Genomic DNA, 25,098 nt, shown 5'->3' on the forward strand with positions numbered 1-25,098 from the left:
TGAGCCCCACATCAGGCTCCCTGCTGCGGGGGAAGCCTGCTTCTCCCTCCCCCACTCCCCTGCTTATGTTCCCTCTCTCGCTGTGTCTCTCTCTGTCAAATAAATAAATAAAATCTTTTAAAAATAATAAATGAATAAAATAAAATCTTATTGTTCACCATGCCAATCTCTAGTTTTATTGTGAATTTTGCTGGGTCATATTTACATAGGTTAAATAATAACTTTGCAGTGAAAAGTCATTGCTTTTCTTTTTTTTTTTTTTAAGATTTTATTTATTTATTAGAGAGAGAGAGAATGAGAGATAGAGAGCAGGAGAGGGAAGAGGGTCAGAGGGAGAAGCAGACTTCCTGCTGAGCAGGGAGCCCGATGTGGGACTCGATCCCGGGACTCCAGGATCATGATCTGAGCCGAAGGCAGTCGCTTAACCGACTGAGCCACCCAGGTGCCCCAAGTCATTGCTTTTCTTAAAAAGTCCTTAATTTCGGGGCGCCTGGGTGGCTCAGTCCATTAAGCGGCTGCCTTCGGCTCAGGTCATGATCCTGGGGTCTTGGGATCGGGCCCCACATCCGGCTCCCTGCTCAGTGGAGAGCCTGCTTCTCCCTTTCCCTCTGCCTGCCACTCTGCCTACTAGTGCTCTCTCTCTCTCGTCAAATAAATAAATAAAATCTTCAAAAAAAAAAAGTCCTTAATTTGTTTTAATAGATAAATTTAGTTTGTTCAGTTTTAGGTTCAGAACATTGCTTTTTGTAGTCACACTTTCATAGCATCAGTAATTGTTCTCTGCATAAAATGGATATTCAATAAATATTTAATTTTCTTAATAGATAAAAAATATTTAAAGTTGGCATAGAATAATAAACTTAAAAATTTTCTCAACAAGAGCAAGCTGATTAAAATTGCATTTAGCTTCTAAGAAAAAACTATAGCCTGGTTAATGATTATAGTACTGTTGAGGGCTCTGGTACACTGATAGTAAGAGATTTACTTGTATTCTTTGATTATGGGTAGGAGTGTACAGTTCAGTCAACTCAGCCTCAAGGCTGTGAAAAAAGAGGAGGGTACTGGGGGAAGGGGCTCATTTTTCTCTCTAGTGCTCTTTGTTTAATGCCAAAAACTGCTGTGAAGAAATAGTTGAAGTAGAAAATTTTAGACTGATAATGAAGGTATTTAAAATGTACACATACCCTTTCTCTTTTTTTTAAACATTAATCAATGTTTATTTACCTGTTTGTTTAGGTAAATATATTTTGTTCCACGTTCCACAGTCCTCTACAAATAGAAGGCAACCACACTATAACTTCTTTAAAATTTTCTCAAGCTATTTAAAAGAGGCTCAGTTATATAGTCCTGTGAATTGTGTATGCTATGTCATAATCTACTCATGGCAAGTCAGGCCTTCATGGCCTCCCTCTTGTCCCACTGCCATGGCCTGTCCCCATCTGCTCTCCATAGTGAAGTGAAGAAGGACTTGAACCAAGGCAGAACAGGAAAATAAGGCTCTTTGGCCATTGTTTTCCTGAGTTAAATCTTCTTCCTTGGTTTGGCTCTTTGATTTTATCCGTTACAGCTTTTCCTAATATCTAACAAACTTTTCTTCAAATGCAATTACCAAAAAGGAATCCTAAAACACCTTATCCTTTTCATTAGCCTATGTTTTCAAGTTGGCATTTCCTATAAGAATGTTGACTCTTACCATGCATAATTTATAGCAAATGTGTACCACTGGTAGTATACAAAATGATTTTAGTTGGAAAACAAGAAAAGAATTTTATTTGAAAATATTTTAGTGTATCTTAGAAAAACTTTAGCACATCAGAGCCATGATTTGATATATAGTGTTCTTACAAGAAGTCTAAGTAAAAAAATGCTAATTTGGTTTATACAAAAATTAACTAAATGATAGTGCTAGTAGCCTTTAAATTTGAAAACAACTCCAGAAGTGAGGTTTGAATGATTAAACTTTGCAAAACATTGGTTTACTGCATAAAAAAGGATATTTATCTGTTTGGTTTTGGTTTTGTTTTCACTATTTTTACTAAATTCTTCCTTCCACTCTTTTTTAATGGGTAGCAAATAGATTGCCATACAACATCTGTCTCAGCTTTGGAATTTTCTTCAAATTTTACCCTGCAAATTACAAAGACATCCATATGCACGGTAAGCTGTTTCATCTCTTTTCACAAATCTCACTAGCAGTGCAGTTGATTGGCAGGCTAATGAATTAATTACCAGACTTGTGATAAATGAAAAAGACTATTGCCCTCGACAGTCTGTCTTTGCCTTTGTTAGGCTATTGAACGGATCTGTTTTGATAGGTCAGTAGACTTCAAAAAAGTTAGTTTAGTTGAGAGGAGAAAGTAGTAGGACACCATGTTTGCACAATGATTTTTCTTTATAGAGTCTTCCTTATTGCCTCTCATGTAACTAATTGAGAGCACTCATCTTTATCTTCATAGACAAGTTCATGTCCTACACCTCCTAATAGCTCTTAACACTCAATGTAGATGGGAATAAAATATGTTTATTTGGTATAATATTTTATATTCCTGTATAAAATATAATAAATGATGATATACCTTTCTTTAAAGAAGCATCCTGGTGTAATGGGCATTAGAAAAGTTAGTCTGGATTCACATTTGGTTCTGCCACTCACTAGCTTGTTACTTTGCTCAAGTTACCTAGGTAATCTGTACCTCAGACTAATCAACTGTTTTAAGAAAAATGGCAATAATTTCTATCTTGTAGACTAGTTACACAGATTAATGAATTAATATATGTGGAAGCACCTACAAAGTAGCCAGAAATGTTAGGTTATTAAAATATTTTAATTTTTTTCTTTCTCAAATAATTTCTAAATATATATTAATACTAAGATAACAATATTTTTTACGAGGAGACTCAGAATGTTAATAAAATGTGGGCCTGTACTTAAGAAAGTATGAATTTACATAGGTGGTATTGATATAAATATTTATATTATTTAAAAAATTAATTGTATAGTTTTTGAAATACTAATTATACCTTAAAAATTAAAATTTTACCTAAAACTGTATGGTCAGTAACTGTGTGAAACAGATTATAGTCATGTTGACTTGGACTCTTGAACGTGATTTTTTAAAAGATAGACATACAAAAGATTTTATGGCTTCTTAAAAATTGTTTCTGTTCATTTTGATCCAATAATTATTTTCTATCCAAGTGAGTTTAACAGTGTGCTTTGATGTTTTGAGGAATTCTTTTCATTGAAATTGGTTTTACAGTTTTTAAAAGGTAAATATCTAGATCCCAGATTTATGATTTCAGGGCACCCATTATATTTAACTGATAAAAACAAAATTTCATTTTTCCCATTCATTTCTCCCAGATTTTCCAGTTTTCCTTTATATTAACTGAAATGATTTGGTCAATTGAAATTACAGACTAAAGGTTTTAACTCTTAGATTTGCTCTGTGTTTGATGTTAGTAATCCTTGAGAATTAAAAAAGACCTCTTGATTAATGACAGTTGATCGATCTATAAGGGAATTCTTAGATAGAAATTGCCGTATTACCAGTATTATTAAATAATATTATTTCAAATCTTCTTTCAGTGTCCTTCACATGAATCAAAGTAGAGCAAATGTAAAACTGTAGTGAAGACCTGAAAAACTGTTTTTAGTTGTGCATATTTTTTAGCCTTATGTAGACAGAGGGGTTTACTGAGTTTTTTTGAAATGTTCTTTATTTTTTGGGTTATTGGTCAGGGTTCTTAGTTTCAGACAACAAAGTCCAAATCAGCTTCTTAAAGCAAAAGGTGATTTACTGAAGAGTTAGGTAACATAATTCCAGACACATTGGGAGAGCTAAAGGAATAGACAAAATACTCTTAAACCGCATCTTAGAACTAGCCTGCTACAAAGCAGCCTGTACCACTGCAGCCCATGTAAACCCTAGAGCCCTCGGCCCTTTCAGTAAATGGTAGGCCCCACTGACATCCCCAGATGAGCAGAACTCTTCACTACCATCCTGTTCCTATCCCCCCTGCCCAAGTCATGCTGTTCAGTTCTTCTGTACAGATCTTCATTCAGCACCTCTGGCTGCACATAGGTCAGGTTGTACACTAGCGATTAAAAAGTCTTAGGAAGTAGTTTTAGCTGCAGTAGTGTTATGCTACGAAAGAGTTTCACAATGCATATATAGAATTCTTTTCTATTCTTGTTATTTGACATAGAGAACAAGAAGCTTTATGTTGAAATAAATTATACTTCTTTAATGATCTTGGTTTTATTCTGTATATTTAAAAGAATAAAATAGAAATAAAACACAAAAAAGCTGGTAAAGTCTGTTTAACACAAAAATTATAATAGAAATTTTTGTATAAAAGAACAAATCAAATAGATACTTGCTGCATTTGTTCCTGTACAGAGTTCCATAAGAGAAATGAATGAAAAAGAAACTGTTATATTACCTTATATCTGTAAAGAGCCTTTTAGATTTATATTTTTATTCCCAACATGCCTGAATGATTTTAATATAGAAGTCTGGAAATGAGGTAGGTCTGGGGTTTAGGTAGAAGGTGGCTGAAAGTTGAAGTGGACTTGTGTATGTCTGATCACTGCTGAAAAATGTACTTCTGTAACTCACCTTTGAGAGGAATGTATAGTTTCAAACCATATTTATTGGATGCACACCAGGTACTAAACATATAAATTTTAGTACTTATTCAATGTTAACCCTTCTGAAATCATTCTGTCAAATAATTTGTCAATATAAATTGTCTTGGTGATAATGTCTAAGTCATTGAACACTTGCATGCCAGACAATGTGCTAATCACTTTAAAATCATTATTTCATTTAGTCTTCTTACCTGCTTCATTTGAAGCAGGTACTAACATTCCCATTTTTGGGGGGGTGAAGAAAAATAAATCACTATGTCTTATGAAATATCCTGACCCCCCAAAAAACTCTGGTGGGATTGTACAAACTATTAAAGGAAGATACAGAAACTTATGAATGAGATATTCAGGATGTGGAAGAAAGGAGGTAGCCTGTTGCATTTGAAACAGATCTGAAAAATCTGAAACATGTTGCATATGAAACAGGTCTGAATAATGTGATTCTCAGCCAATAGTCTAGCAATTTTTGGTAGGGAGAGAGAAAGAGATCAAAATGCACTCTTTCTCAGAGATAGGGGTGACAAATTTATATGATAAAATAAGTCACATATCCCATCCTCTTTGCTGCAGAGAGAAAGTAGATCTTCGAATTTTTTTTCCTTCACATTTTCAGAGTATATTTATTGTTATTTGGTCTTAGGAACTTTCTTTACTTCCCAGCATGTTTACCCTAACGTGAGCCTGGCATGAGTAAGGTTTTGTGGCCTGTAATGCCTTTATTACAGTTTCATTATTGGTGAATCCCAACTATCCATCCATATCTACTCCCAACTATCTTTTGCTCTTTGAGGTGGTGCCAAGTCCTTACACTCTTCTGCTACCAACCATCTGGAGCTATTATGCAAGCCTAGTCTATGAGTCTACTTTTGAATAGATAGATTATTCGCCTGGTTACTTGGGAATAATCCACAACAAAGGTATTAAAAAGGATGAGTGCCTAATTGGAGCTTTGTTTCTCCATTATATTATAAGAAGAATTAGTGAAAATACTAAAAATAATTTTAAAAAAGCAATGCATGTCAAAGAGATGGAAAAAGTTACTTTGGGGAAAAAGAGGTATGGCTTCTTTAGATAGAGTAAAGAAAAAAGTATCTGCTTTTGTACTGCTGAGTACAAACCTTCAAATATATTAAATACTTTCTTCCTTGTGCTTAAAACTTGAATGCATAGCCAAAAAGTAAGATGGATGATTTCTCTGAGTAGTTAAGCCCATTTTAAATATCTGCATAACCATTTATTTCTAATGAGATTCTAAATTTGTAGCCTAATTAAAATATTAGAGGAAATTGGATTTTTCAAAGTAACAAGATGCTAAGAACATCCCCTTTGCATTTAATTTCAAAAGCATGTGTGCTGTAGACTGATAGTGTTTTTAGATGGCTTTCTCAAGTTTGTCAGAACCTTTAATAGAAAACATCTTTTCTTTGCAGTCTTCACCACCAACACACACCACAGAAGAAATTTGATAGCATTTTTAATGTGTTTTGCATTAATAAACTTTTTTATGTTTTGGGGAATTTAACAGGACATAATAATCATATATAAGTGTCTTGGATCTTGGTTAAAGGATAATTTTCCAGTGAATACTTGTAGCACATACACAGCGATTTTCTGAGCATTTTTTAAGTATCATATATTATTGACAGTTTAGGTCAAATTGCCTTTGCTTTTATGATGGGATATGAATTTAGTTAGCACCTGACTGTCTATCACAATAGCCTGCCTGACCTTGCAGTAAATGAGCAATAAAGTCCATTATTATATGGGAAGTTTATAAGTGTTCAAAAGCCAGTGGCTTAAAGCCATACAATTTAGAACTAATATGTTTTATTTTGTCAGTTCTAGTGTATTTTTAATGTCATTTATGTATTTGTATAATATTCTCCCTTTGTGTTCCAGCAGCATTTATATTGGCATCTGTCTGTATAAGCTCCTTAAAGATATAGGCAAGCAGATACATTAAATGACTCTTCATACTGCCTTTTGTATAACAAATGAGTTGTTTACCTTAAAAAGGAAAATATTTAATATGATTTTATGAGATTACATACATAAATCTGACATAAAGATTTTTATTTGATACCTTATCTCTTAGAGCAATCATTTCTGTATATTAATTTCAGCATTATATTTTCTTTTATTCTACATCTCTGTTAGCATGCACTGGAACAGTGACTGGTACAACAATGTTCAGTTTGTATAAACTTTCCTTAATATATTTCTAAACCTCATTTAACAAAGAACAGCATTTTTCCTAGGCATTTTTCTTTTACTACAGTTGCTAAATTAAAGATGAGCCACTGGAGTAAATAAAAACTAGCAGACTTTTTTTTATATTTGTATTTAAAAACCTCTTACAATAAAGTCTTTTGGATTTTATCAGAGTACATTAATATGAGTACAGAGGTACTGAGAGGTTTTTAATTTTTTATCAAAACTTTTAAGATCATTAATATAAGAATTTATATTAACAGACATTTCAGTTTGTTAAACAAATTTTAAATACTGACTGTGTCCCAGGCTCTTGTCTGAAATCTGCACAAACACGCGTGCGCGCGCGCGCGCACACACACACACACACACACACACACACACACACACACACACACACACACACACACACACACACACACACACACACACACACACACACACACACACACACACACACACACACACACACACACACACACACACACACACACACACACAACCTGTTCTCTGTCCTGAAAAGGCACTTATGTGAGAGGAGACAGGGACTAAGAAAATTTCAGTATCACTATAAAATTATGAGTCTAGATATATACACAGAGTGGTTTGGGAACAGGAGCACAAAAGAGATATTTTCTGGAGGAAAAATTGTAGTTTTAGGTAATTAAATTTTTTAGCCAAGATTCTATGAGGAAGAAAAAAACACTTAACCCCCCCCAAAAGATTTTATTTTAAATGAGGAAACCTGTTTCCAAGGATGAGAAGATTGAAGGAAAAGACTAAAGTCTAGTAGCCATTTAAGAAGTTCACTTTGGGATAATTTCTGTTTATCTCTTTTTTAATTCACTAGTCTTTTCTTCATCTGTATTCTTTCTGCTATTAAGATAGCTGCTAAATACTTTCATGTTAAATATCATGTTTTTCAGTTCCATAATTTCTATTTTTATTTTTTGAGTTATAATTCTTTCATTGTTTTAACCAGTTTGGTCGATCTTTTTATCTAAATTTCTTAACATATTAATAATCACTCTTTTAAGGTCTATTTGCTACTTCCCTAAGGCAACTGTGATTCTACTTCTGTTATTTTTTTTTAGGTTTTATTTAAGTAATTTCTGCACCCAAAGTGGGGCTCAAACTCACAACCCCGAGACAAAGAGTTGTGCACTCCTCCGACTGAGCCTGCCAGGCACCCCTGTTGCTTTTTTTCTTTTAATTATGGGTCGCCTTTTCCTGTTTCTTCTCATATTTCATAATTTTATGTTTTGTGCTAGCCATTATTTGAAAGGATAATACAGAGTAAAATAGTGATATTTTCCCCTAGAAGGGCTTCCACTTAACTTCTGCCTGGGTTGGTAGGATTGAGGGGCTGATACCTATTATCTAATCTGGAATTGAGCTTGGTCAGGGCTGGGTACCACGGGCCCAGGATCAGGGCACTCCCTCTCACCAATTTCCTAGGATGACAATCAAAATACAGCTGAGTTTAGGGAGAAAGACAAAGCACAGGATATTGGAAAATCTGATCATCGGTGGATCTCTCAGTTACAGAGCAAGGAGTTTGCAGGGGGAGGAAAGGTCCTGATACGGATTTGGCATGGCTCATGATCTAGTTGAGAATTGGCAGACACAATGAGAGGGTGAGTTTCAAAGTGAAGAGTAAACTGTCTAGTTGAGCCTTCTCTTCTTAAGAGGGCATTAGCTCTCAGGATTAGTTGAAAGGTCTGTTGTTCATATAAACAGGTTTTCTTAAGGTGCCTGAAACAAACAACTTCATCTTCCTGGGCAAGTTTCTGGAATAGCAGAGAGTTGAATAGTAATGTCATGTTAATGTGACAGTGAACTGTGTGCTTGTAGATGATTTTGGCTTTGGGATCTAAGCATTGCAAGAAAACCTCTCTGCCTGCTTTGCAGCACAACCACCAGCCTCATCCGCCTTCTGGGTTTACTTGCTCTACCTGTCAGGCTTCTCCAGATTCTAGTGTACCATACTAGCTCAGACCTGCCCATTAAAAATTGACTGGGTTCTCCTTGTTCCAGCTAGGTTGCTGTGCCTGTGGCATTTTTGCTGCTTTTCCCAGTAAGGGGCCCAGCTTTGGGTAAATGCCCTCAGGTATGAAAGCCACTGTTTCTCTCTGCTCAACTAAGGAGGGCTGGCTGGCTCATCCCTCTCTGGAAATAGTTTATCTAGACTTCTTTGCCTCCAAGATTCTTCGGTGGTTCTAATGAAAAATATGATTGTTTAGTTTAGCGAAGTTTTTTTTATTTTTGTTGTTATATCAGAGTGAGGATCTTTTGCAAACCTCTACATCCTAACTAGAAACAGAAGTGCCTGCATGCATTGTTTTTAAAAACCCAATCTGGAAAATCTGGGCTTATGTATTTAAGATTTTTGAAAGTTAGGAAAAGTAAATGAACATAAATTTAGTCCATGAACTAAAAAATAAATTGTGTGTTACCTCCCAGTTCTCATTTTGGTTTTCTTCCCTGTTTTTAAGGCTAATGCAAGTGTTATTAAATGAAACTTTAAAATGTTTAAAATTCAAACTTTACTGATTCCTTACTCATAGTATTCTTTGTTTTTATTTTGCTTTTTAATTAAGCTTTAGTTTTTTCTAATAGCTTACCAAAAACTTCAAAAGAGCCTATTTTCTTTGTAATTCTGTTCTTAAATCTTCTTGGAAAATCTCAGACAGTAGAAACCTGCTAATTCCAAACTCATTTCTTGGGTATTAAATCAGCTCTTAGTACTTTTAGGTGTAAATTGACCTAATTTTGACCTTGCAAAACTAATCAGCTAAAGAAACTAATTATTAAAACACATCTGTGCTGCTTAGAAATCGTAAGATTTGTTTTGAACTTGCATCATAGATTTTAGTGGGACATCTGGTATATATTTTAATAGGCTTCATTAAGTAAATTTTATGTGTTGGTGGGAGGACGTTTCTAATCATGTGATTCTACCTCTCCAGTCAGTTTTAGGTTTCTCCTTATATAAATGACCATATGATCTAGAGCATGGCCATAACTTTGTACTCTTCTCTGAAACCTGAACCTTTGTAGTTAGGCTTCAATGGTGGTGACAATATTTAAATCTCTTCAGTTATTCTCGGAAACTGTTTTTGAGTACCATTATGTGCTAAGAGCTGTAAGGCATTGGGAATATAATAACAAGCCAAAACAGTTCTTTTATTCACAAAGCATAAATGAGGGAGACAGATATTTAAATTCATTTTATGGTTACATGTGATAAAGACATTCTAGTTATATAAGAAAATGTCAATATTTTTTAGAGATTTAAACTGAAGTGTGTGTGGGAGAAATGACATATCAGGCATTTGCTTCAAAACAGTTCAGCAAAAAGAAGGGGACAGAGGAAGAAAAGACGAAGTAAATTTACCAAATAGTGGTAACTGTTGAATACAGGTGATAGGTACTCAGAGGTTTTATAATTGTGTGTATGCTTAAAATTTTTCATGTCGATGTTTTTAAAGAGTAATACTAACCGGACAGCATTCTAAGAAATGCATAGGAGTGAAAAGGCAAAGATACTGTGCTAAGTTGTTACCATACAACTGCTACAGCTACCAAAGCTGAACGCATGCTTATTCTATAGCTTAACTATTTCACTCTTAAGTCTTTACACAACAGAAGTGTGTTCGTGTTTGCCAAAAGACATGTACACAAGTGTCCATTGCACCCTACTTCATTATAATCCCAAACTGGAAACAAGCTAAACATTTATCGGCAGTGAAATGGATAAATAAATGTAGTATATATATGGAGTAGTATATATCAATGAAAAAAGATGATCTTGAGTTTACACTACAACATGGATAAATTCTTCATGAACAGGAAAAAAAAAATCTGGAAAGTTTAAAAACATACCCTGGAGCACCTGGGTGGGTCAGCTGGTTAAGCACCCGACTCTTGATTTCAGCTGAGGTCATGATCTCTAGGTCCTGCAGTCAAGCCCCACATCAGGCACCGTGGTCAATGGGAACTCTGCTTGAGGATTCTATCTCCCTCTTCCCCTCCCCCCAACTTTTGCACATGCATGCGCACTCTCTCTCTCTCTCTCTCTCTCTCTAAAATAAATAATAAATCTTTAAAAAAAATAAAGCATGTTTTTTAATACAGCATGGCACTCTGTTACAAGCTGTCTACTTCATCTGGAGCCCAGCCAAAGAAATGATGATGTGTGCCATTGCCAGAAGAACTGGTTGAATTGAACTTAGTGAGGGATGGTTTAGACATTAGACTCTAATGTAAAACTTTACTAAGGGATTTTCCAGAGTAATTTTGATTACCTGATTTTTCCATTATATGATTAATTCTTTTTTTAATTTAATTTAATTTTATTATGTTAATCACCATACAGTACATCATTAATTTTTGATTTAGTGTTCCATGATTCATTGTTTTCACATAACACCCAGTGCTCCATACAATACGTGCCCTCCTTAGTACCCATTACCCATCCCCCCACCCCTCTCCCTTCTAAAGTCCTCAGTTTCTCAGAGTCCATAATCTCTCATGGTTCGTCTCCCCCTCCAATTAACCCCCCTTCATTTTTCCCTTCCTTCTCCTAATGTCCTCCATGCTATTCTTTATGTTCCACAAATAAGTGAAACCATATGATAATTGACTTTCTCTGCTTGATTTATTTCACTTAGCATAATCTCCTCCAGTCCCATCCATGTTGATGTAAAAGTTGGGTAGTCATCCTTTCTGACGGCTGAGTAATATTCCATTGTATATATAGACCACATCTTCTTTATCCATTCATCTGTTGGAGGGCATCTAGGCTCTTCCCACAGTTGGGCTGTTGCAGACATTGCTGCTATGAACACTGGGCTGCATATGGCCCTTCTTTTCACTACATCTGTATCTTTGGGGTAAATACCCAGTAGTGCAATTGCTGGGTCATAGGGTAGCTCTATTTTTAACTTTTTGAGGCACCTCCACACTGTTTTCCAACGTGGCTGTACCAACTTGCACTCCCACCAACAGTGGAACAGGGTTCCCCTTTCTCCACAACCTCTCCAACATTTGGTGTTTCTTGCCTTGTCAGGTTTTGCCATTCCGGCTGGTGTAAGGTGGTATCTCAGTGTGGTTTTGATTTGAATTTCCCTGATGGCTAATGATGATGAACATTTTTTTGTGTCAGCCATTTGTATGCCTTCTTTTGAGAAGTGTCTGTTCATTCTTCTGCCCATTTTTTTACTTGATTATTTGTTTTTTGGGTGTTGAGTTTGAGAAATTCTTTATAGATCTTGGATATCAGCCCTTGTCTGTAGTGTCATCTGCAAATATCTTCTCCCATTCTGTGGGTTGCCTCTTTGTTTTGTTGACTGTTTCCTTTGCTGTGCAGAACCTTTTTATCTTGGTGAAGTCCCAAAAGTTCATTTTTGCTTTTGTTTCACTAGCCTTTGGAGATGTATCTTGAAAGACGTTGCTGTGGCCAATGTCAGAGAGGTTACTGCCTATATTCTCCTCTAGGATTTTGATGGATTCCTGTCTCACATTGAGGTCTTTCATCCATTTTGAGTTTATCTTTGTGTATGGTGTTAGAGAATGGTCAAGTTTCATTCTTCTATATATAGCTGTCTAATTTTCCCAGCACTATTTATTGAAGAGACTGTCTTTTTTCCATTGAATATTTTTTCTGCTTTGTCGAAGATTATTTGACCATAGAGTTGAGGGTCCATATCTGGGCTCTCTATTCTGTTCCATTGGTCTATATGTCTGTTTTTGTGCCAGTATCATGCAGTCTTGGTGATCACGGCTTTGTAACATAGCTTGAAATCAGGCAATGTGATGCCCCAGCTTTGTTTTTCAACATTTCCTTGGCGATTTGGGGTCTTTTCTGATTCCATACAAATTTTAGGATTGTTTGTTCCAGCACTTTGAAAAATTTCATTGGAATTTTGATCGGGATGGCGTTGAAGGTATAGATTGCTCTGGGCAGCATAGACATTTTAACAATGTTTTTTCTTCCAATCCATGAGCATGGAATGTTTTTCCATCTTTTTGTGTCTTCTTCAATTTCTTTCATGAATGTTCTGTAGTTCCTAGAATATAGATCCTTTATCTCTTTGGTTAGATTTATTCCGAGGTATCTTATGGTTTCTGGTGCTGTTGTAAATGGAATCGATTCTCTAATTTCTCTTCCTACAGTTGCATTTTTAGTGTATAAGAAAGCAACTGATTTCTGTGCACTGATTTTGTATCCTCCTACATTACTGAATTGCTGTATGAATTCTAGTAATTTGGGGGTGGAGTCTTTTTGGATTTTCCACATAAAGTATCATGTCATCTGCGAAGAGAGAGAGTTTGACTTCTTCTTTGCCAGTTTGAATACCTTTTATTTCTTTTTGTTGTCTGATTGCTGTTGCTAGGACTTATAGTACTATATTGAACAATAGTGGCGAGAGTGGGCATCCTTGTCTTGTTCCTGATCTTAAGGGAAAGGCTCTCATCTTTTCCCCATTGAGGATGATATTCGCTGTGGGTTTTTCATAGATGGATTTTATGAAATTGAAGAATGTTCCCTCTATCCCTATACTCTGAAGAGTTTTAATCAGGAAAGGATGCTGTATTTTGTCAAATGCTTTTTCTGCATCAATTGAGAGGACCGTATGGTTCTTCTGTCTCCTTTTATTAATGTGTTCTGTTGCATTGATTGATTTGCGAATGTTGAACCACCCTTGCATCCCGGGGATAAATCCCACTTGGTCATGGTGGATGATCCTTTTAATGTATTGTTGGATCCTATTAGCTAGGATTTTGTTGAGAATTTTGGAGTCCATTCATCAGGGATATCGGTCTGAAATTCTCCTTTTTGTTGGGGTCTTTGCCTGATTTGGGGATTAAGGTAATGCTGGCCTCATAGAATGAGTCTGGAAGCTTTCCTTCTGTTTCTATTTTTTGAAACAGCTTCAGAAGAATAGGTATTATTTCTTCTTTGAATGTTGGTAGAATTCCCCAGGGAATCCATCAGGCCCTGGACTCTTGTTTTTTGGGAGGTTTTTGATCAATGCTTCAATCTCTTTACTGGTTATTGGCCTATTTAGGTTGTCAGTTTCTTCCTGTTTCAGTCCTGGTAGTCTATAGGTTTCCAGGGAGGGCATCCATTTCTTCCAGGTTGCTTAATTTATTGGCATATAGTTGTTGATAGTAACTTCTAATAATTGTTTCTATTTCCTTGGTGTTAGTCGTGATCTGTCCCCTTTCATTCATAATTTTATTAATTTGGGTCCTTTCTCTGTTCTTTTGGATAAGTCTGGCCAGTGGTTTATCGATCTTATTAATTCTTTTGAAGAACCAGCTTCTAGTTTCATTGATCTGATCTACTGTGTTTCTGGTTTCTAAGTAATTGATCTCTGCTCTAATCTTAATTATTTCTCTTCTAATATGTGGCTTAGGCATCGTTTGTTGCTTTTTCTTTAGTTCTTTAAGGTGTAAAGTTAGTTGGTGAATTTGGGATTTTTCTGTTTTTTTGAGTGAGGCTTGGATGGCTACGTATTTCCCCCTTAGGACCACCTTTGCAGTATCCCACAGGTTTTGGACTGATGTGTTTTTGTTCTCATTGGTTTCCATGAATTGTTTAAGTTCTTCTTTGATTTCCTGGTTGACCCAAACATTCTTGAGCAGAGTGGCCTTTAGCTTCCAAGTATTTGAATTTCTTCCAAATTTTTTCTTGTGATTGAGTTCCAGTTTTAAAGCATTATGGTCTAAGAATATGCAGGGAATAATCTCTGTCTTTTGGTATCAGTTGAGACCTGATTTGTGACCTAGTATGTGGTCTGTTCTGGAGAAAGTTCCATGTGTGCTTGAGAAGAATGAGTCTGTTGTTTTAGGGTGGAATGTTCTGTATATATCTGTGAGGTCCATCTGGTCCAATGTGTCATTCAAAGCTCTTGTTTCTTTGTTGATTTTCTGCTTAGATGATCTGTCCATTGCTGAGAGTGGAGTATTGAGGTCTCCTACAATTAACGTATTATTATCAATATGACTCTTTATTTTGGTTAACAGTTGGCTTATGTAGTTGACTGCTCCCATGTTGGGGGCATAGATATTCACAGTTGTTAGATCTTCTTGTTGGATAGACCATTTAAGAATGATAGTGTCCTTCTATGTCTCTAAACTACATACAGTCTTTAGCTTAAAATCTAATTTGTCTGACATAAGAATTGCTACCCCAGCTTTCTTTTGAGGTCCGTTGGCATGGAAGATGGATCTCCATCCCTTCACTTTCAGTCTGGATGTATCTTTAGGTTCAAAATGAGTCTCTTGTAGACAGCATATGGATGGGTCCTGTCTTTTTATCCTCTCTGCAACCCTTTGCCGTTTTATGGGAGCATTTAGGCCATTCACGTTGAGAGTGATTATTGAAAGATATGAATTTATTGTCATCATGTTGCCTGTGAAGTCCTTGTTTCTATAGATTGTCTCTATAAATTTCTGTTCTATATCACTCTTGGGGTCTTTCTCCTTTTATAGAACCCCCCTTAATATTTCTTGCAGGGCCGTCTAAGTAGTTACATATTCTTTCAGTTTCGCCAGTCTTGGAAGCTCTGCATCTCTCCATCCATTCTAAATGATAGCCTTGCCAGATAAAGTATTCTTGGCTGCATTCCAGGTTGCTTAATTTATGCATATTCTTCTCATTTAGTACCCTGAATATGTCTTGCCAGCCCTTTCTGGCTTGCCAGGTTTCTGTGGATAAGTCTGATGTTATTCTGATGTTCCTCCCTCTTCCCCCTAACTGCCCTTATGATGGTTTCCTTGGTTCTAAGGTTTGCGAGTTTTACTATTACGTGCCGGGGCGTTGGTCTCTTTTCCTTGATCTTGGGAGGGCTCCTCTCTTCCTCTAGGACACAAATGTTTGTTTCATTCCCCAGATTAGCAAAGTTCTCAGCTACGATTTGCTCACATATATCTTCTAGTCCTCTCTCTCTCTCTCTCCACCCGCTCCGGGATCCCAGTAAGTCTGACATTGGAATGTTTCATGACATCTATGTAACTAATTCTTTACATAATATATGTGACTCTACTGTAAAAGGAAGCTTTGTCTCATATTCAGAGGGATTCTATCTAGTCTGATATTGTTTATATTTTGATTAAAGCCCAGGTGTATCTAATGCATTACCTACAAAATCTTAGATATTTCCATCTGACCCCCCCGCAATCTTTCGTTTTTCCCAACCACAGAGTCTAGCCTTCTGAGCTAAGCCCCAGAGGATTTTTTTTTTTAAAGGTTTTATTTATTCATCTGACAGAAACAGAGACAGCGAGAGCAGGAACACAAGCAGGAGTGGGAGAGGGAGAAGCAGGCTTCCCGCCGAGCAGGGAGCCCGATGTGGGGCTCGATCCCAGGACCCTGGGATCATGACCTGAGCCGGAGGCAGACGCTTAACGACTGAGCCACCCAGGCGCCCAAGCCCCAGAGGATTTTAGCCTTTTTAAAATCTAGATTTCTTCAACTAATTTTCTGTGGTTAGTTGCCTTCCTATCTATTTTTGTATTCTTGCCTTGGAAACATACCATTAAGAAAAGTTTAATTTTTAAAAAAGATATGTTTCCCACTTCCTATTAACTTTGAGGTGTGTGTTCATTGATTAGAGTAGCGGGATGAATCACCTGCAATATTAAACCATTATTTAAACATGCTCAGAGAGAATGCAGAAGTCCACAAAATGAGAAACTCTGAAGTTGAGTAAAATAACGTGTCCTTAGAGTGAATAGAGATTCCTGTGCTTGATCCTCCTTTGAAAGCCATGCTGTAAATAATGCCTCTGAATCTGCATTTTTAATGGTCCGTTAACAGTGATTTTAAAGCCTCTAGTTGAGTTATATTATAAAAGGATTTGAGCATCATATTGTCTAAAATATAATTTGAGTGGAGTGTTGAAATTCTTCTGCTATATTACAATCATAATGTAATTCTAGATAGGAATAGGGTCTTGCTTGAAATCATCAATGCCAAGGGTCAGAATAAATTTGAGAGAAATAATCACACTCAGGCAGGACTGAAATACTTATCTCAAGCACAGCAATAAGCATAAAAATGGTTTCTTTATCAAATAATCAATAATAGTGAACTCAGATTAGACGTGTCAGGGGAGTTCCTCCCTATACTTATCTCAGAGGCTGCCAATTAGCATTATTAGGTTGTGATAATAAATGAGTTTGACCAGGTATTTTCCTCTTTGATTGAGGCAGTTATCCCCAGAATAATGACCTATAAGGAAGTAATCTCAGTTTAAGATTTCCTTTGACTTATGTTGTGGCAGAAGCTGTCGTGAATATTGGCATTCAGAAATTCTGAACATTCAAAACACCTAATGTTTCCAGCCATCTGGTGTATATGTATGTATTCACAGGAAGGATCGGTCTTTATTGGGAAATGAGTCAAGAATTGGAAAAATAAATTTTGTTACAAATACCGTATGGCTCAGAACATATTAGTTACCAAAATCAGTCCATCTTTCTCTTTTCTAGAAGACTGAATGAGAAAAGGGCCAATCTTTGAAATGGTAGGGAGTTTTCTAAAAATGATTAAAATCAAAGAGGAAAATTTAAATAGTGTTAATGTAACACTGTGGTTAAAAGCTTCAGCTTTAGGGGCGCCGGGGTGACTCAGTTGAACATCTGACTCGATCTCAGCTCAGGTCTTGAACGCAGGGTCGTGAGTTTGGGTCCTGTATTGGGCTCCTTGCTGGGTGTGGATCCTCCTTTAAAAAAAAAAAAAAAAAAAAAGCTTCAGCTTTAGACCCAGTGAACTGAGTTTACTAGTATGACTTTAGAAAGAGGTATTTAACTTCTCTGAATTTCAGATTTTTCATCTGGAAAGCGGAAATCATAACACCAATACCTACCTCCAAGTTATTATTTTGAGTGTGATAAATGAGATAATGCACACAAGCACTTACCCCTATGCCTGGCACATAGAAAGTCTCCATAAAATAATCCAATTAATATTTCATTCATTTTCCTGTCTTGTTGCATTTTTAAAGAAAGGGTTATTTGTTTAGTTTTATTTTTAACTTATCCATTTGGTTGTGGAGATTTTAGATTGTGAGTATTGATACATGGAATTTACTTCTTCCATCAAAATTGAATAAGTATAACTGATGTGGCTGTACATACCACTTCAAAGACTAGGGTTTTGTTGTTTTAAGATTTTATTTATTTCTTTGAGATAGAGAATAAATGGTGGGGAAGGGGCAGAAAGAGAGAGAGAGAAGCAGACTCCCTGCTGAGCAGAAAGCCCGATGCAGGGCTCGATCCCAGGACCCAGAGATCATGACCTGAGCCAAAGGCAGACACTTACCGACTGAGCCACCCAGGTGCTCTCAAAGACTAGTTTCTTTGCAGGCAAAGGTAATGCAATGAAAACTCTTTAATCTGTCCATATACCTGACTATCTGATATACTGGAGAAATGAGACCTTTTTTCAAAATGTTTCATTTATGCAAATCAGCTTCTCAAAGCAAAATCACTTCTTTTCTACCTACAGTTTTGCAAACAGTCACATTTTAAATTTCTAGATCACAAAGACAGTGACATAACTATTACAGAATGCCCTTAGCTTTAACAAGTAATATGTCCTGACTGTCCTGAAAGATTGCACCATAGCATTCCATCTGATTTCTTACTCTTTTCTCCTCATCCTTTCATTCGGCATCCAACCCCATGGATATAGGATGGGCCAGAGTCAGTCCTGGGGCCCCAACAATGTAAGTGATTGTCTTACCCAGCAGTGTGCAGAGAAGGCAGTCAAAAAAACACTGAAATTACAAATATAAAGCCAGAATTTATGACAACTGTATAATTACCTTCTTTGAAAAATTGCAGCCTCTAAAGGACAAACATAAATGAATGCTACCAGGTATTTAGTTCTCACTTCAGATGTTGGATACTTTTTTAGTAGGACTCAGATGGGGAGGTGGAAACCATCCTTTTCCTCACTTTTTTTTTTTTTTTAAGATTTATTTATTTATTTGAGAGAGAGAGAGATGCACATGAGCAGGGGTGAGGGGGAAGGCAGAGGGAGAGGGAGAGAGAGAATCTCAAGCAGACTCCCCACCAAGTGCAGAGCCTGATGCGTGGCTGGATCCCAGAACCCTGAGATAGTAACCTGAGCTAAAATCAAAAGTCAGTTGCTTAACCTACTGAGCCACCCAGGCTCCCCTACCTCACTTTTCAAAAGAGAAACTACCCTGTTCATTTCTGGAAAGTAAAGTGCACCACATCTTCTACCTGCCCTCTTTTTCCTGTCTGTCAGAGTTTCTTTCAGTGTTCCATTTCTTAATTTATACTCCCAAAGGCCTGTAAAAACAAGTAGCATTTGGTAGAACTTGATCACCTAGTCACAAAAATGGGTTTTAAGAGTTTTCAGTTTTAAACCTCTTCAGTCATCATGAAACTGGTATCTTTTTTGTTCTGCACTGATTTTTAAATTCAGTATATCTGTTTTGTTCTTAAAATTTACAATGTTTACTTACCATTGATAGTATTTTCTGCCATTTGAGGAACTAGGAATGGGCCATAGAGCCTTTAGGTGGGTAGTTTTTAGGGAACATTGAAAAGCAGCATGAAAAATGGAATATAAGGAAACAATAAACATTGATATAAAACAGTGAGAAACTGATGATATGTCAGGAAGCAGGTAGGAGATAGAAATCTAGAGAAGAGAAGCAGGCGCCTGGGTGGCTCAGTTGGTTAAGCGACTGCCTTCGGCTCAGGTCATGATCCTGGAGTCCCGGGATCGAGTCCTGCATCGGGCTCCCTGCTCGGCAGGGAGTCTGCTTCTTCCTCTGACCCTCTGCCCTCTCGTGCTCTCTATCTCTCTCATTCTCTCTCTCTCAAATAAATAAATAAATAAATCTTAAAAAAAAAAGAAATCTAGAGAAGCAGTGGGCTGCAAATTTTTTAGTGGCAAGCACATGCACACAAAAATACTTTTCAAGACAATTTTCACTTAAGCAACATGTATTGAATAGTACTGTGTGTACTAGAATGCTAGTTCTGGCTTCTGTGTTAGGTACTGTGAGTACAATACAATATAATCTCTGACTCCCAGGACCTTAGTTTAGGAGGAGAGGCCAACATATAAATAGATAATTGTAATATGGTATTCTATAAGAGAATTTAATAAGAGAAGCATATAAAAGATATACCCTTGGCCTGGCACACTCTTACCTTCTTGTTCTCAATAATCCTACTTATATTTAAGATTTTACCTTAGGCATGGCTTCTTCCAGAAAGCCTTCCTAATACCGTATGCACTAGATTAATGGAGAGCAAGTAATTGTTGTTGGTGTAGACTTCAGGGAATATTTCCCGAAAGTAGTTGACATCAAATAGCAATTTTGAATTTAAAAAATAAGTTATAAGAGAAGTAAAGCATCATGATTTTCTTTTCCCAAAGGCTGATAGGAGTTGAGCATATTATATCACTTGATTATTCATTTATTGGTTCTCAATTAGCAAATCTTTCTTAATTGTCTATAGTCCCTGCCTTTCCTGGGCTCTTTCATGCCTTTGTAACTGCACAGTTGTCTTCACTGTTTAGGTGGAGTGTCCAGGTGTTGTGCTTGGGCAGTGAGGATATGGAGGAGAGCACAGACGTTGTGAGACTGCCCTTAAGGGCCTTTTGGGCTCTGTAATTAAACCAAAAGCACTATGAGCTTGGAAAGTGTTATTACAGGGAGTGGCGAAGCATCTATTCTGTGGGATTAGGGAAGACTGCCCAGAGGAAGTAACATTTAAACAGACACATAGTAAACGAGGAGAAGCTAGTTTAGGGAATGGGGGAGTGTTACAGGCAGGGAGCCTTAAGTAGGAAGAAAAAATGCAGTAATAAATCTGTCTCCTATAATGGTGGACTACATAAAATGGAGTGACCCTTTTGCTGAGAACAACTACAAAAGCTAAAGAAAATATAAAATACTATCTGTTTGAAGATAATCAGAGAGATAAATTAGTAAAGCATTATCAAGCTAAAACTCAGAAAAGAAGAAAATACAAAGAAATGAGACTGACATTTGGGACTGTTTTTGCCCTAAAGGCATTTACCAGCTCAGAAGTAGCAGCTAAAAGATTTGTGTAGCCCTTTGATAGCCTCACATGGATAGGAATACAAAAATCGGGCCTTTGTGATTCCCCAGTGCTTTGCATTGTGACCATGAAAGACTGCACCCAAGAATAGGGTAAAATTACAGATAAATAAACCCTTGCATGGACTGCAGCCTAGCTTCAAATCATCTGGGTGGCCCAGGAAATTCTCAAACCCCATTATTAGATTAAGATGATCTTCATGTTTGCTAGCACCCCCAGATTCCTTGCACAAAGATTCTTTCCAGAAGCTCATTCTCATTGGTCTTAAATTATTTCTACAGTTTTTCAAGTATAATGTTCAGATCATAATCAAAGGTAATCAGTCACACAAGGACACAAGACAACATAAATCAATAACCAGTTGAAATAGTAAGCAATAAAAACAGAGCTCCAGGTGCTCCAGGTTTTAGATATGTCAGATACGGACTTTAAAAATAACTCTGTGGGGCACCTGGCTCGCTCATTTGTTAGCACATTTGACTCTTAATCTCATTCATGAGTTCAAGCCTGATGTTAGGCATGGAGCCTACTTAAAAAAGTTAGAAATAAAAATAACTATGCATACTAAGTTGAAGGACAAAAGAAATTGTAAATTTCAAGCCAAAATTGAAAACATTTAAAAAGAATTATAGCAGATTTGAAAAGGAGTCAGATATTCTGAAACTTAACTAAAATGAGTTTAACAGCAGATCTTTTTTTTTTTTTAAAGATTTTATTTATCCATTTAAGAGAGAGAGAGTGAGAGAGCCGAAGAGGGGGTAGGGTCAGAGGGAGAAGCAGACTCCCCGCTGAGCAGGGAGCCCGACGTGGGACTCGATCCTGGGACTCCGGGATCATGACCTGAGCCGAAGGCAGTCGCTTAACCAGCTGAGCCACCCAGGTGCCCTAACAGCAGATCTTAACACAATGGGCACTCTGATTTTAGGTCAGAAGGAAATATCCAGGGTTGCCTGGTTGGCTCAGTCGTTAAGTATCTGCCTTTGGCTCAGGTCATGATCCCAGGGTCCTGGGATCGAGCCCCGCATCGGGCTCCTTGCTTAGCAGGAAGCCTGCTTCTCCCTCTCCCACTCCCTCTGCTTGTGTTCCTATCTTGCTGTCTCTTTCTGTCAAATAAATAAATAAAATCTTAAAAAAAAAATGAAATATCCAGTAGGAAGCATGGAGGGATACAAGATGAAGGTATGCGAAGGGCAAGAGATAGAGAGGATAGAAGTCCTAATACATCTTTAAATGGGAGTACCAAAGGAAAGGAGGTGAGAATATTTCAAAACAGTATTTGAAGAGTATTGAGCTGAGGATTTTCCAAAACAGATGAAAGACAATGAGCTACAACTCAAGAAGCACAACATAACCTAAATAAGATTCTTTTTTTATTTTGTTTTTATTCACGTATAATCACAATAGTGTTACATTAGTTTCAGATGTACCATATAATGATTCAGCAATTCTATACATTACTCAGTGCTCATCAAGATAAGTGTGCTCTTAATCCCTTTTATTTCACCCATACCCCCATTCACCTCCCCTCTTACAATCACCAGTTTATTCTCTGTATTTAGGAGCCTGGATTTTTTTTTTGGTCTCTTTTTTTCTTTGTTTGTTTTGTTTCTTAAAGTCCACATATGAGTGAAGTCATACAGTATTTGTCTTTCTCTGACTGACTTGTTTCATTTAACGTTATGCCCTCTGGGTCCAACCATACTGTTGCAGATGGCAAGATTTCATTCCTTTTTATGGCTGAGCAATATTATACACCACCTCTTCTTTACCCATCCATCCACAGTGGGCACTCAGGTGCTTTCTTATGTTGGCTATTGTAGATAATGCTGCAGTGAACATAGGGGTGCATATATCTTTTCAACCAGCAGTAATCACATTTCAAATTAGTGTTTTTATATTCTTTGGGTAAATTACCCAGTAGTGGAATTAGTGGATAATATGGTAGTTCTATTTAATTTTTTGAGAAACCTCCATTCTGTTTTCCACAGCGACTGCATCAGTTTGCATTCTCACCAACAGTGCATGAGGGTTCCTTTTTCTCCACATCTCGCCAATACTTGTTTCTTGTGGTTTTTATTTTAGCCATTCTGATAGCTGTAAAGTGATATCTCGTTATGGTTTTAATTTGCTTTTCCCTGTTGATTAGTGTTGTTGCATATCTTTTTGTATGTTCATTGGCCATCTGTATGTCATCTTTGGAAGAATGTCTATTCGAGTCCTCTGCCCATTTTTAATCCGATTATCTGGATTTTTTGGCATTCAGTTGCATAAGTTCTTTATATATTTTGGATATTAAGCCCTTATCAGATATATCATTTGTAAATATCTTCTCCCATTCAACAGATTGTCTTTTTGTTTTGCTGATGGTTTCCTTCACTGTGGAAAAGCTTTTTATTTTGTGTAGTCCCAATAGTTTAATTTTGCTTTTGTTTTGCTTGCCAGAGGAGAGAGAGCAACAAAAATGTTTCTATGGCTGATTCAGGGAAATTACTGCCTATGTTTTCTTGTAAGAATTTTATGGTTTCACGTCTCACATTTAGGTCTTTAGTCCATTTTGAGTTTATGAATAAGATTAATTTTTAAAAATTCATCCACTTCTAGATACATACCCAAGAGAAATGAAAACATATGTCCGCACAAACACTTACACATGAGTGGTCATAGCAGTATTATTCATAATAGCTAAGAAGTAGAAGCAAACCAGATGTCCATCACCTGGAGAATGAATAAACAAAATGTAGGTCCATACAGTAAAGTAATATCTGGCCATAAAACAAAATATGTATTGGTATGTGCTACAACGTGGATGAACCTTGAAAAGGTTATGCTTAGTACAAGTAACTAACCACAAAAAGATCCCATTTATATGATTCCATTTACATGAAATGTTCAAACTAGGCAAATCTATAGACAGGTCTCGGATTAGAGGGGGAATGGATACAGAATTTCTTTTGGGGGTAATAAAAATGTTCTAAAATTAGGTTGTGATGATGGTTGTACAACTCTGAATGTTCTTTAAAAAATTGAATTACACAGTTTATTTAAATAGGAAAATTTTATGGTACGTGAATTATATCTCAAAAAGAGGGAGAAGAAATCACCTACAACATCCTAATAAAACTACAGAAATCAAGAAGAAAATCTTAAAAGCAGTCAGTGGGGCTATGACTAGAGCACTGGAATTACCTTCAAGGGAGCAGTAAATAGACCGGTAAGTGATTTCTCAGCAGAAACAGTAGAGTTGAAAAGATAATACAGTGATGATGTCCTCAGTGTACTAAAAGAAAATAACTGCTTACACTGAATTTTACCCAACTAAAATATCTTTTAAGGATGAAGCTGAAATAGGTGGGCCTGGGTGGCTCAGTCGTAAAGTATCTGCCTTTGGCTCAGGTCATGATCCCAGGGTCGTGGGATCAAGCCCCTAATCAGGGCTCCCTGCTCAGCCAGGAACCTGCTTCTCCCTCTCCCATTCTCCCTGCTTGTGTTCCCTCTCTAGCTGTCTCTCTCTCTCTGTCAAATAAATAAAATCTTAAAAAAAAAAAAAAAGAATGAAGCTGAAATAAAAATATATGAACAAATAAAAAGAGAGAAAGTTTGTTCCAGGAAACCTATATTAAAGAAAATACTAACAGGAATTCAGGCAAACAGAAAATGACCCCGATGAAAGCCAAAATACAGGAAAAAGTAAAGATTAACAAAAGTGTTAAATATGCACATACCAGTAGTTCCACTGCTGGGTATATACCCAACAACAGTTAATACATATGTTCACCAAAAGACATGGTCATAAAAGAATGTTCAGGGGTGCCTGGGTGGCTCAGTGTGTTGAGCGTCCAACTCTTGATTTTGTGTCAGGTCATGATCTCGGGGACCTGGGATTGAGCCCCTGGTCAGGCCAATGCTTCTCTCCCTCTGCCTCTTCCCCCTCCACTCGTGCTTGCACTCGCTCGCTCGCTCTCAAATAAATAAATCTTAAAAAAAAAAAAGAATGTTCATAGCACTATTCATTAAAATCTTGACTTAAAACTACTTAGTGCCTGTCAGTCAATCTTAGACTGTATAAATAAACTGTATAGTCAAATATGCCTTACAGCCATATAACAGTT

The 25,098-nt window shown here is 36.7% G+C and overlaps 1 protein-coding gene across 4 annotated transcripts in view; it reads left to right on the plus strand.

Moving 5' to 3' along the window:
* Window positions 1–25,098, plus strand: part of PRMT3 (protein arginine methyltransferase 3) — a 138,458-nt gene that overhangs the window by 85,487 nt on the left and 27,873 nt on the right. For all 4 annotated transcript variants that reach the window (XM_027578120.2, XM_027578117.2, XM_027578118.2 and 1 more), the window contains one exon: window positions 2,071–2,157. In XM_027578120.2, the coding sequence (XP_027433921.1) occupies window positions 2,071–2,157 (87 nt within the window). The remainder of the gene's footprint in view (window positions 1–2,070; window positions 2,158–25,098) is intronic.

This window comes from Zalophus californianus, chromosome 11, assembly GCF_009762305.2.
Source record: "Zalophus californianus isolate mZalCal1 chromosome 11, mZalCal1.pri.v2, whole genome shotgun sequence".
In the NCBI taxonomy this organism is placed as follows: Eukaryota; Metazoa; Chordata; class Mammalia; order Carnivora; family Otariidae; genus Zalophus; species Zalophus californianus.